The sequence below is a fragment of the Neoarius graeffei genome, chromosome 26 (assembly GCF_027579695.1).
Source record: "Neoarius graeffei isolate fNeoGra1 chromosome 26, fNeoGra1.pri, whole genome shotgun sequence".
Taxonomy (NCBI): domain Eukaryota; kingdom Metazoa; phylum Chordata; class Actinopteri; order Siluriformes; family Ariidae; genus Neoarius; species Neoarius graeffei.
In genome coordinates, this window is record NC_083594.1 from 850,093 (window position 1) to 864,381 (window position 14,289).

General features: G+C 46.7%; 1 protein-coding gene across 1 annotated transcript in view; it reads left to right on the forward strand.

The window, feature by feature from the left end:
• ctdsp2 (CTD (carboxy-terminal domain, RNA polymerase II, polypeptide A) small phosphatase 2) overlaps window positions 1-14,289 on the forward strand; it is a 60,728-nt gene extending 46,439 nt beyond the window's left edge. Inside the window, exons 5-7 of the mRNA XM_060910276.1 lie at window positions 6,619-6,711; window positions 6,796-6,981; window positions 11,771-14,289. Of these exons, the coding sequence (XP_060766259.1) occupies window positions 6,619-6,711; window positions 6,796-6,981; window positions 11,771-11,896 (405 nt within the window). The 3' untranslated portion in view covers window positions 11,897-14,289. The remainder of the gene's footprint in view (window positions 1-6,618; window positions 6,712-6,795; window positions 6,982-11,770) is intronic.

Here is a 14,289-nt window from a genome sequence, read left to right on the forward strand (position 1 = left end):
GGTACAGAAACACACACGCACACCAGGTACAGAACCACACACGCGCACCAGGTACAGAAACACACACGCACACCAGGTACAGAAACACACACGCACACCAGGTACAGAACCACACACGCGCACCAGGTACAGAAACACACACGCGCACCAGGTACAGACCCACACACGCGCACCAGGTACAGACCCACACACGCGCACCAGGTACAGAAGCACACACACGCACACCAGGTACAGAAACACACACGCGCACCAGGTACAGAAACACACACGCGCACCAGGTACAGAAACACACACGCGCACCAGGTACAGACCCACACACGCGCACCAGGTACAGAAGCACACACACGCACACCAGGTACAGAAACACACACGCGCACCAGGTACAGAAACACACACGCGCACCAGGTACAGAAACACACACGCGCACCAGGTACAGAAACACACACGCGCACCAGGTACAGACCCACACACGCACCAGGTACAGACCCACACACACGCACCAGGTACAGACCCACACACACGCACCAGGTACAGAAACACACACGCGCACCAGGTACAGACCCACACACACGCACCAGGTACAGAACACACACGCGCACCAGGTACAGACCCACACACGCGCACCAGGTACAGACCCACACACACGCACCAGGTACAGAAACACACACGCGCACCAGGTACAGACCCACACACGCGCACCAGGTACAGAAACACACACGCACACCAGGTACAGAAACACACACACGCACCAGGTACAGAAACACACACGCGCACCAGGTACAGAAACACACACACGCACCAGGTACAGAAACACACACGCGCACCAGGTACAGAAACACACACGCGCACCAGGTACAGAAACACACACGCGCACCAGGTACAGAAACACACACGCGCACCAGGTACAGACCCACACACGCGCACCAGGTACAGAAACACACACGCGCACCAGGTACAGAAACACACACGCGCACCAGGTACAGAAACACACACACGCACCAGGTACAGAAACACACACACGCACCAGGTACAGAAACACACACGCGCACCAGGTACAGAAACACACACACGCACCAGGTACAGAAACACACACGCACACCAGGTACAGAAACACACACGCGCACCAGGTACAGAACCACACACGCGCACCAGGTACAGACCCACACACGCGCACCAGGTACAGACCCACACACGCGCACCAGGTACAGAAACACACACGCGCACCAGGTACAGACCCACACACGCGCACCAGGTACAGAACCCACACACGCGCACCAGGTACAGAAACACACACGCGCACCAGGTACAGAAACACACACGCACACCAGGTACAGAAACACACACACATGCACCAGGTACAGACCCACACACGCGCACCAGGTACAGAAACACACACGCACACCAGGTACAGAAACACACACACATGCACCAGGTACAGAAACACACACGCGCACCAGGTACAGAAACACACACGCGCACCAGGTACAGAAACACACACACGCACACCAGGTACAGACCCACACACGCGCACCAGGTACAGAAACACACACGCGCACCAGGTACAGACCCACACACGCGCACCAGGTACAGACCCACACACGCGCACCAGGTACAGAAACACACACGCACACCAGGTACAGAAACACACACGCGCACCAGGTACAGAAACACACACGCACACCAGGTACAGAAACACACACACATGCACCAGGTACAGAAACACACACGCGCACCAGGTACAGAAACACACACGCGCACCAGGTACAGACCCACACACGCGCACCAGGTACAGAAACACACACGCGCACCAGGTACAGAAACACACACGCGCACCAGGTACAGAAACACACACACGCACCAGGTACAGAAACACACACACGCACCAGGTACAGAAACACACACGCGCACCAGGTACAGAAACACACACACGCACCAGGTACAGAAACACACACGCACACCAGGTACAGAAACACACACGCGCACCAGGTACAGACCCACACACGCGCACCAGGTACAGACCCACACACGCGCACCAGGTACAGAAACACACACGCGCACCAGGTACAGAAACACACACGCGCACCAGGTACAGACCCACACACGCGCACCAGGTACAGAAACACACACGCGCACCAGGTACAGAAACACACACGCACACCAGGTACAGAAACACACACACATGCACCAGGTACAGACCCACACACGCGCACCAGGTACAGAAACACACACGCACACCAGGTACAGAAACACACACACATGCACCAGGTACAGAAACACACACACGCACCAGGTACAGAAACACACACGCACACCAGGTACAGAACACACACACGCACACCAGGTACAGACCCACACACGCGCACCAGGTACAGAAACACACACGCGCACCAGGTACAGACCCACACACGCGCACCAGGTACAGACCCACACACGCGCACCAGGTACAGAAACACACACGCACACCAGGTACAGAAACACACACGCGCACCAGGTACAGAAACCTACGCGCACCAGGTACAGACCCACACACACACACCAGGTACAGAACCACACACACACACCAGGTACAGAACCACACACACACACACACACACCCACACACACACACACACCAGGTACAGAACCACACACACACACACACACCCACACACACACGCGCACCAGGTACAGACCCACACACGCGCACCAGGTACAGACCCACGCACGCGCACCAGGTACAGAAACCTACGCGCACCAGGTACAGACCCACACACGCGCACCAGGTACAGAAACACACACGCGCACCAGGTACAGAAACACACACGCGCACCAGGTACAGAAACACACACGCACACCAGGTACAGAACCACACACACACACCAGGTACAGAACCACACACACACACACACACCCACACACACACACACACCAGGTACAGAACCACACACACACACACACACCCACACACACACGCGCACCAGGTACAGACCCACACACGCGCACCAGGTACAGAAACACACACGCGCACCAGGTACAGAAACACACACGCGCACCAGGTACAGAAACACACACGCGCACCAGGTACAGAAACACACACGCGCACCAGGTACAGAAACACACACGCGCACCAGGTACAGACCCACACACGCGCACCAGGTACAGAAACACACACGCGCACCAGGTACAGAAACACACACGCGCACCAGGTACAGAAACACACACGCACACCAGGTACAGAAACACACACACATGCACCAGGTACAGAAACACACACGCGCACCAGGTACAGAAACACACACGCGCACCAGGTACAGACCCACACACGCGCACCAGGTACAGAAACACACACGCGCACCAGGTACAGAAACACACACGCGCACCAGGTACAGAAACACACACACGCACCAGGTACAGAAACACACACACGCACCAGGTACAGAAACACACACGCGCACCAGGTACAGAAACACACACGCACACCAGGTACAGAAACACACACACATGCACCAGGTACAGAAACACACACGCGCACCAGGTACAGAAACACACACGCGCACCAGGTACAGACCCACACACGCGCACCAGGTACAGAAACACACACGCGCACCAGGTACAGAAACACACACGCGCACCAGGTACAGAAACACACACACGCACCAGGTACAGAAACACACACACGCACCAGGTACAGAAACACACACGCGCACCAGGTACAGAAACACACACACGCACCAGGTACAGAAACACACACGCACACCAGGTACAGAAACACACACGCGCACCAGGTACAGACCCACACACGCGCACCAGGTACAGACCCACACACGCGCACCAGGTACAGAAACACACACGCGCACCAGGTACAGACCCACACACGCGCACCAGGTACAGACCCACACACGCGCACCAGGTACAGAAACACACACGCGCACCAGGTACAGAAACACACACGCACACCAGGTACAGAAACACACACACATGCACCAGGTACAGACCCACACACGCGCACCAGGTACAGAAACACACACGCACACCAGGTACAGAAACACACACACATGCACCAGGTACAGAAACACACACACGCACCAGGTACAGAAACACACACGCACACCAGGTACAGAAACACACACACGCACACCAGGTACAGACCCACACACGCGCACCAGGTACAGAAACACACACGCGCACCAGGTACAGACCCACACACGCGCACCAGGTACAGACCCACACACGCGCACCAGGTACAGAAACACACACGCACACCAGGTACAGAAACACACACGCGCACCAGGTACAGAAACCTACGCGCACCAGGTACAGACCCACACACACACACCAGGTACAGAACCACACACACACACCAGGTACAGAACCACACACACACACACACACACCCACACACACACACACACCAGGTACAGAACCACACACACACACACACACCCACACACACACGCGCACCAGGTACAGACCCACACACGCGCACCAGGTACAGACCCACGCACGCGCACCAGGTACAGAAACCTACGCGCACCAGGTACAGACCCACACACGCGCACCAGGTACAGAAACACACACGCGCACCAGGTACAGAAACACACACACGCACCAGGTACAGACCCACACACGCGCACCAGGTACAGACCCACACACGCGCACCAGGTACAGACCCACGCACGCGCACCAGGTACAGAAACCTACGCGCACCAGGTACAGACCCACACACGCGCACCAGGTACAGAAACACACACGCGCACCAGGTACAGAAACACACACGCGCACCAGGTACAGACCCACACACGCGCACCAGGTACAGAAACACACACGCGCACCAGGTACAGAAACACACACGCACACCAGGTACAGAACCACACACACACACCAGGTACAGAACCACACACACACACACACACCCACACACACACACACACCAGGTACAGAACCACACACACACACACACACCCACACACACACGCGCACCAGGTACAGACCCACACACGCGCACCAGGTACAGAAACACACACGCGCACCAGGTACAGAAACACACACGCGCACCAGGTACAGAAACACACACGCGCACCAGGTACAGAAACCTACGCGCACCAGGTACAGACCCACACACACACACCAGGTACAGAACCACACACACACACCAGGTACAGAACCACACACACACACACACACCCACACACCCACACACACCAGGTACAGAACCACACACACACACACACACCCACACACACACACACACCAGGTACAGATCCACACACACACACACACACACACACACACACACACACCAGGTACAGAACCACACACACACACCAGGTACAGAACCACACACACACACCAGGTACAGAACCACACACACACACCAGGTACAGAACCACACACACACACCAGGTATAGAACCACACACACACACACACACCAGGTACAGAACCACACACACACACACACACACACACCAGGTACAGAACCACACACACACACACACACACACACACCAGGTACAGAACCACACACACACACACACACACACACACACCAGGTACAGAACCACACACACACACCAGGTACAGAACCACACACACACACCAGGTACAGAACCACACACACACACCAGGTACAGAACCACACACACACACACACACACCAGGTACAGAACCACACACACACACCAGGTACAGAACCACACACACACACCAGGTACAGAACCACACACACACACCAGGTACAGAACCACACACACACACCAGGTACAGAACCACACACACCAGGTACAGAACCACACACACACACACACACTCCAGGTACAGAACCACACACACACACACCAGGTACAGAACCACACATACATACGGTTTTCTGTATGATGATGAGCTTCTCATGGATCTATATCTGGAGTTGATATAAAATTAATTTGATGTTATTAATTTTATTTGATTAAAAATGAATTCAATTAATCAGAGTTGTAGCGATATTTATTGTTCAGTTCTGAATCCTGTAATGTCTTAAGCAGTCCCATGAATAAATAAATGCAGATTTTTGGGGTTTTTTTGTTAATTATTTATTTTTTTGGTTTGTATATTTTAATGTAGTTAAATTAAGTTTTTATTTTGTTGTTTAATTGTATTAATTTATCTAAAGAGTTTGTATGTGATAGATGAATGAGTAATGTTAATATTTTAACCTACATTTTTGTTACAACAAACAAAACCTTTCTATGGATTTATTACCGAGGGATTGTTGCCAAATCGGGGTGCGGGCGGGGCGGGGCAGGGCAGGCCAGGGGGTGGATTGTGTCGTCGCTGAGTCTGTTTAATGTTCTCAGTGTTTTGGCTTCAGCCGGCTTCAAGTAATCCAGGATAGGCTGGATGTCACACAAACGCCGCCTATTTTTGATTACTTGTTTCCGGAGGTGGCCGATCATCAGCGAGGGACCCTGCAGCGGTGTTTATACTGTGACATCACCACAAGCCAATAGGAGCCTCTCTGATGGATCATGTGGTTTCCTGATCACATGTTCACACTCCAGAATTCTCATGATTTCTGATCTAAGCGTCCCTGTGACCTCAGCCTGCCTGTGTGTGGGTGTGCTCAGATAAAGTGTGTGTGTGTGTGTGTGTGTTTTTGCAGGTGTACGTCCTCAAGCGGCCACACGTCGATAAGTTTCTCCAGCGAATGGGAGAGATGTTCGAATGTGTGCTGTTCACTGCCAGTCTCGCTAAAGTACACCGCTCGAATACACACTTTAAACACTTCAGTGCTCCATAAAAACACATTCTGATTTATTTTTGTGTGTGTGTGTGTCAGTACGCTGACCCGGTTACAGATTTACTGGATCAGTGTGGAGTTTTCCGAACGAGACTTTTCCGTGAGTCGTGTGTTTTCCATCACGGCTGTTACGTGAAAGATCTGAGTCGACTCGGCCGGCAGCTCAACAAAACCCTCATCCTGGACAATTCTCCTGCGTCATACATCTTCCATCCTGAAAACGCTGTGAGTATATGTGTGTGTGTGTGTGTGTGCGCGCAGAATTGAGGAGAAAATATTTTATTCTTTCATTTTTGGTTACTTTATTATTAATAAATAGACTTTTTTAATATATAATATATACACACACGCATTAGTGCATCTCAAACAATTAGAATATCATGAAAAAGTTTGTTTTTTTTCTTAATTTAATCCAAAAAGTTAAACTTTCATATATTCTATATTGATTACATGTAAAGTGAAATACTTCAAGCCTTTTTTTGTTTTGTGATGATTATGGCTCGTAGCTCATGAAATTTAGAAATCCAGTATCTCAGATTATTATAATATTTCCTAAGATCAATCAAAAAGATTTACAACACAGAAATGTCCAGCTTCTGAAAAGTTTGTTCATTACTCAGTACTTGGTCGGGGTTCTTTTACCATGAATTATTACATCAATGGGGCGTGGCATGGAGGCAATCAGCCTATGGCACTGCTGAGGTGTTACTGAAGCCCAGGTTGCTTTGATGGCAGCCTTCAGCTTGTCTGTATTTTCGGGTCGGGTGTTTCTCATCTTCCTCTTGACAGTAGCCCATAGATTCTGTATGGGGTTCAGGTCCGGCGAGTTGGCTGGCCAGTCAAGCGTAGTAATATCAGGGTCAGCAAACCATTTGGTAGTACTTTTGGCACTGTGGGTAGGTGCTAAGTCCTGTTGGAAAAGGAAATCGGCATCTCCATAAAGCTCATCAGCAGATGGAAGCATGAAGTGCTCTAAAATCTTCTGGTAGACGCTGCGTTGACTTTTTGGACTTGATAAAACCCAGTGGACCGACACCAGCAGATGACATGGCACCCCAAATCATCACAGACTGCGGAAACTTCACACTGGACTTCAAACCCCTTGGATTCTGTGCCTCTCCACTCTTCCTCCAGACTCTGGGACCTTGATTTTCAAATGAAATGCAAAATTTACTTTCATCTGAAAAGAGGACTTTGGATGACTGAGTAACAGTCCAGTTCTTTCTCTCCTTAGCCCAGGTAAGATGCTTCTGACGTTGTCTCTGGCTCAGGAGGGGCTTGATATTAGGAATGTGACAGTTGTAGCCTCTTTCCTGAAGACGTCTGTGTGTGGTGGCTCTTGATGCACTGACACCAGCCTCAGTCCACTCCTTATGAAGCTCTCCCAAGATCTTGAATCGACTTTTCTTGATGATCTTCTCAAGGCTGCGCTCATCCCTGCTGCTCGTGCACCTTTTCCAGCCAGCCTTTTCAGCAATGACCTCCAGTGGCTTACCCTCCTTGTGGAGGGGGTCGATGATCATCTTCTGGACAACTGGCAAGTCAGCAGTCTTCCACATCATTGTGGTTGCATGGACTGAACGAGACTGAAAGATACACAGTATTTATACTGTTTTACTCAAACTCAAAATAAAATATTCTATTATTTTAATATATGGGGTTTTTTTGCACTGCAGGCCATAATTATCAAAAGTAAAATAGAAAAATGCTTGAAACATTTTAGTTTATGTGTAATGAGTCTAGAATATATTAGTTTCACTTTCTTAAATAATTGATGGAAAATATTGTACTTTCACTATTGTTTTTTTAGGTTCTCTAGTACACACACTATTCAATTTTTATTTATTTAGATTTTATTTTTCTTCCTGTTTTGTGACAGTTGTTTCCCTGTTTGTGTAATACTCTGATGCTGCCAGCAGGTGGCAACAAACAGATAAATTAAAACATCCCAGAACACTGAAACACCTGAAAGTGTAATAAAGTAAGAAATTAATAACAAATTAAGAATTAATGCTTTCACAAATTAAAACTGTAAATAATTCAAATGTAATAAATTTAATTTCTTTATTTTTGTTAAATGCATTTATTATTGAACGTGAATCATTGCTCGTTTCAGCAGCAGACGGAGTTTTAACACCGAATCTGATCCTCCAGGTCAGAGATATTGCCTGATAAAGTTTACAGATCATGCTGGAATTGGAATAATTATGCAAGTCCAGTCCCCATGTATTATAATAAAGAAGGTCATTTTATACAAAGTCTCCTCCTTAATTATTGGCACCCCTTGTAAAGATTTTTTTTTAAATCCACCTTTTAGTGAAGTTGCTTCATCTTGCACTGAAAAAATCAGAAAAATCCAAAACAAATCCCTCATTAAAAAGTAACTTATATATATAGTATATTTCAGTTTGCGATTTTATACATAAATCCAGACCTGTGGGTGAAACTAAAAACAGGAATAAAAAAAAGACAAATAAGACACATGGAAGTTATATTTATAATAATATATGTTCAATTTATATAGCGCCTTTCTCAAAACCCAAGGTCGCGTTACAGTAATCTCATCTCATTATCTGTAGCCGCTTTATCCTGTTCTACAGGGTCGCAGGCGAGCTGGATCCTATCCCAGCTGACTACGGGCGAAAGGCGGGGTTCACCCTGGACAAGTCGCCAGGTCATCACAGGGCTGACACATAGACACAGACAACCATTCACACTCACATTCACACCTACGCTCAATTTAGGCCCAATCCCAATTCTAATTTCTACCCCTACCCCTCCGCCTTCCCCTTGGCCCTTCCCCTTGAAACTGAGCTACAAGGGATAGGGCTTGAAATTCAACCCTTACGTATTGGGATAGCCCTTCAACGATCGCATACGTCATCGCGTACCTCCGTCAGCGTTTACGTTAGCAAAACGCGACCAAATGCGTCATTGGCTGCGACCAGCCGCTACAGTCAGAGCCAGAGGCAGAACCAGAAATCTCTGCTGGCAGGGTGTGATTTGTTAACTAACACCACTGAATGGGATATCTTTGGCGCTTCGTGCACCACATCCGACAGAATGAGGTGTCAGAACACTCATGTAAACAATAAAAGCGAGAATAACAGAGCAAAACGTACGCAGTCAAGCAACCGAAAACAATACTCACTCCCAAAGCTTTTTAGCAGCAGCTTGGATTTCAGAAATCGCTGCTCATTCTCAGCTCGAAAGCGAATCAAGCGGCGTGTTTCCTCTGGATAACAACTTAAAACACGTAAATAATGGAGAAAATACATTTATGACAATCTTTCGCCGCGGGAACCGCCATCTTTCTGAAATCCGCATGAAATCTCGCTGAAATCCGCATGGCATTGTGGGAAATCACTCAAACCCCTTCGTTCGGAGTCAGCTCCAGGAAAATCTCCGTTTGGAGGGGTACAGAAGCCCTACCCCTTCCCCTACCCCTCCGCATTAACTGGGATTGGGATACCCCTACCCCTTCACGTGAACGCGCAAAATGGAGGGGAAGGGCCAAGGGGTTGGTCCAAGGGGTGAAATGGGATTCGGCCTTAGAGTCACCAGTTAACCTAACCTGCATGTCTTTGGACTGTGGGGGAAACCGGAGCACCCGGAGGAAACCCACGCGGACACGGGGAGAACATGCAAACTCCACACAGAAAGGCCCTCGCCGGCCCCGGGGCTCGAACCCGGACCTTCTTGGTGTGAGGCAACAGCGCTAACCACTACACCACCGTGCCGCCCCGCGTTACAGTAATAGGCAGAAAAAAAAAGTCCACCAAATAGAGGTCAGGATATCATTCCAGTGGTGTAGCGGCCACAGTCCCACCAAAAGGTGCACGAAAACAAGTCCCACACCGCCAGCATAGCCGCCGTGACGCTGCCAGCAACATCGCTCAGAACACCACGCCATGGATCCACAAAGCGAGCACAGAAGCTCCGCCACGCAGAGCGCTGATGTGTCCCAAACCACCTGCACAGCCGCCGCGACGCCACCAAGCAACATCGCTCAGAACATCACGCCAAGCATTAAAGCGCAGAGCGCTGGACAACCACGATGTTAAAATGAGCAACGAGCTCACTGCAGTCCATAGCTGGGAGCGCAGGCATCACCCACAGCGAACCAAGGCCTGGAGGAAACCGACGCCCAAAACTGGGTCCGGAGCTACACCACAACCGGCGGACAAAACACTCAAACATCAAACACAGAAAAAAGAAAAAAATTTAAAATAAAAAAAGGAGAGAAAATAAAATAAAGCTCTGGTGAGAATATTTGTATGTATGTCGTTATTAACTGTAGCCATAGGGTGTAATGTTAATTATAATATTGTTTATGCTAAAAAAAATTGAGATTTTATTATCCTGGTATTTCATCACACATATTTTCATCTCATCTCATTATCTGTAGCCGCTTTATCCTGTTCTACAGGGTCGCAGGCGAGCTGGAGCCTATCCCAGCTGACTACGGGCGAAAGGCGGGGTTCACCCTGGACAAGTCGCCAGGTCATCACAGGGCTGACACATAGACACAGACAACCATTCACACTCACATTCACACCTACGCTCAATTTAGAGTCACCAGTTAACCTAACCTGCATGTCTTTGGACTGTGGGGGAAACCGGAGCACCCGGAGGAAACCCACGCGGACACGGGGAGAACATGCAAACTCCGCACAGAAAGGCCCTCGCCGGCCACGGGGCTCGAACCCGGACCTTCTTGCTGTGAGGCGACAGCGCTAACCACTACACCACTGTGTTTCCCACATATATTTTATTTCACAAAAAAAGTAAATAAATGTTCTCAGATCTCCTCATTCTGAACTGAATATTATTTTAAATAATTCTGATTTCGACCCAAGTGTCAGAAAAATACTGAATAAAGAGAAAACGAGAAATTAAAATGAAGAGTAAATTCCAAGGTGAGTATTTTTGTGTGTCTGCACTTTTCCTGTGCAGGGCTGATGTTCTGAAGGTGTTCATGTCTCTCTCACTCAACGCGGCGGTTGTGTTTCAGGTCCCCGTGCTGTCGTGGTTTGATGACGTGGAGGACACGGAGCTGCTGAATTTACTGCCCGTGTTTGAGGAACTGAGTGGCGCCGATGACGTTTACGCCAAACTGCGTCAGCTCCGCGAGCCGTGATGTTCCTCAGCACACCTCAGGCTCAATCGCTAAACCTCGCAACCTCGAAACGCCTTTACAACCTCGCACATGCCTTAATCTATCAAACACACACACACACACCGTGCATCACTGCGTGTGTGTTCTCGTCTTCTGTTTCAGTGTGATGTTTAATGAATAATGTTTGGAAAACGATAAAGTTTAGCTCTTATACTGAAACTTACCTAAAGGATTTAATTTTTATTTATTTATTTTTTCTGTTTGGGGGGGAAATGAAACACTCCGACCAAAATTATAAATCTGAGCACATAAAGCACAGGAACACACTCTGAGGAACGATTACACAGCTGTATTCTGTCTCAGAGTCTGACAACACGAACGATAAATAAAATACACAATTTTACTGAAAATTAAATTTATACAGAATCCTCAGAACCTCAACACACACACACACACACACACCAGAGTCAGTCCTGAGGTTTAATCTTTTTTTTTTTTACACAAAATTTATGAACACGCTGAAATTCTCTTGAAACACTGTTGACTTTATTTCTCCAAATTATTTTTATTCTTTTCTATTTTAGATTTCTTTAGATCTTTTTTCCGTCCGCGCGCGCGCGCGCGCACAAGCAATCTGCAGAAAAATGCAAAATAAATCAGTTTGCTTGGTTATTATTGCTTTTCATAAAAGGCTTTTTTTTTATCAAATTTATTTCAGTTTCAACTTAAAGACTAAAATGTAAATTCCAGAAACTGAACTGAACACACACTGCCTATAAACTCCACTATAATCAGATCATTAGAATTTATTTTTTCTTCTTTTTTGGTTCCTTTCTGAACTTTTATAAATGCCACCATTTTCCTTAAATTATTCAGATTTTTGTTCCGTTTTAAACCTGTTTACATGTTGATCAGGTTTAGAGTGTGATTCTCTTCTGCACGGTCAGGAGACGCAGTGTTGCTTTTCAGCACATGCCTTTAATATTATTCTTTTAAAAAGATTTTCTATTTTTATTTTGGACAAAGCCACAGTTTTAGTTGTTTGTTTATTCTATAGAATTATTTTTTTAGGTAATTTGCATAAACCAAATTTTGTTTTAAAAAATCTGAAATATCAGCGTTTACCAAAGTTTTTGCATATATATATATATATATATATATATATATATATATATATAATTTTTTTAATTTTTATTTTTTAATTGAATAAATGTGTTAAATGACCTCAGCACTGAACATGTAAACTACAAACAATTCACACTGAGAATTAAAATGTGCTGAGAATTCATTAAAATAATTTTTGATGTGAAGTTCAGGTCTGGAGATGTGGACCACCAAGAACGTTTCTGCTGGACAGAGGAGATTTTATACACTAAGAAAAAAAAGTTTTATTAATCCAGATGTTTTTGTGTTTTCGTGTCTCATTGCAGGTTTATAGTCTGATGCCTGGTGATTGGACGGAGATGGGTTTTTTTTTGCTTTAAAATCAGTCTGAATTTTTTTTATTTTTATTAAAATCAGTGTCAATAAGATTCTTTATTTCTACTGAACGCTGGGAAAATCTCATTTAGCATTTAAACTGAGACAAACTAAACGCTACACATAAAGATGTTTGTTTCATCCCAAATAGCCACGAAGCTCATGTAGCGACCGCGTAACGGAAGTGTACGGCCTTCAGTTTAGCGCAGTGTCACACACTCGAACACTTTCGAAGTCGTTAGAACACTGACTAACTTTAACATTCCGTTATTAAACTTTGATCAGATTTGTGTACGAGTTCATCACTTCAGTTCTGGACTTAAAGTTCTGATTTTCTTCTTTTACTCCACAGTGAAGTTTGCGGTTAACGTCCTGTTTCTGTTTTTATTATTAAAATTGATAAACAGATTTTTGATTGATTAATTATAAATCAGTGATTACACACACACACACACACACACACAGGGAGTTCGGTTTATTTTGGATGACTGTGTTGATCAGTGTTCAGTAATTTTTTAGATAAATATATAATAAAACATTACAGTGCCATCGCTACAGCAGATATTTTTGTCCTGTTATAGAAACCTGTCACGTGTAAACTGAATGAAAAAACAAATGTTTCTGATCTGCTCAGTGTTCTAATGCACGCGTGCACACACACACACACACACACACGATCATTCAGTGTAACACCTTTTTATTTGACAGTGATTTGGGGTTCCTCTGGTCAGAGAGAGATCTCGGAGAAAAGCGCTGCCAGTTTCAGTCTATGCAGATTGTAAAATGCAAAAAAAAAAAAAGTTTATGTTGATTCTGTTGACTGTTTTATACATTTTTACTGTTTTACATAAAAACCTGCTGGAGGTTACACAGTTCTGTTTTTAAAATAGTTTTTCTTGATTTATGAATTTAGAAAATTGGCAATAAAATTGATG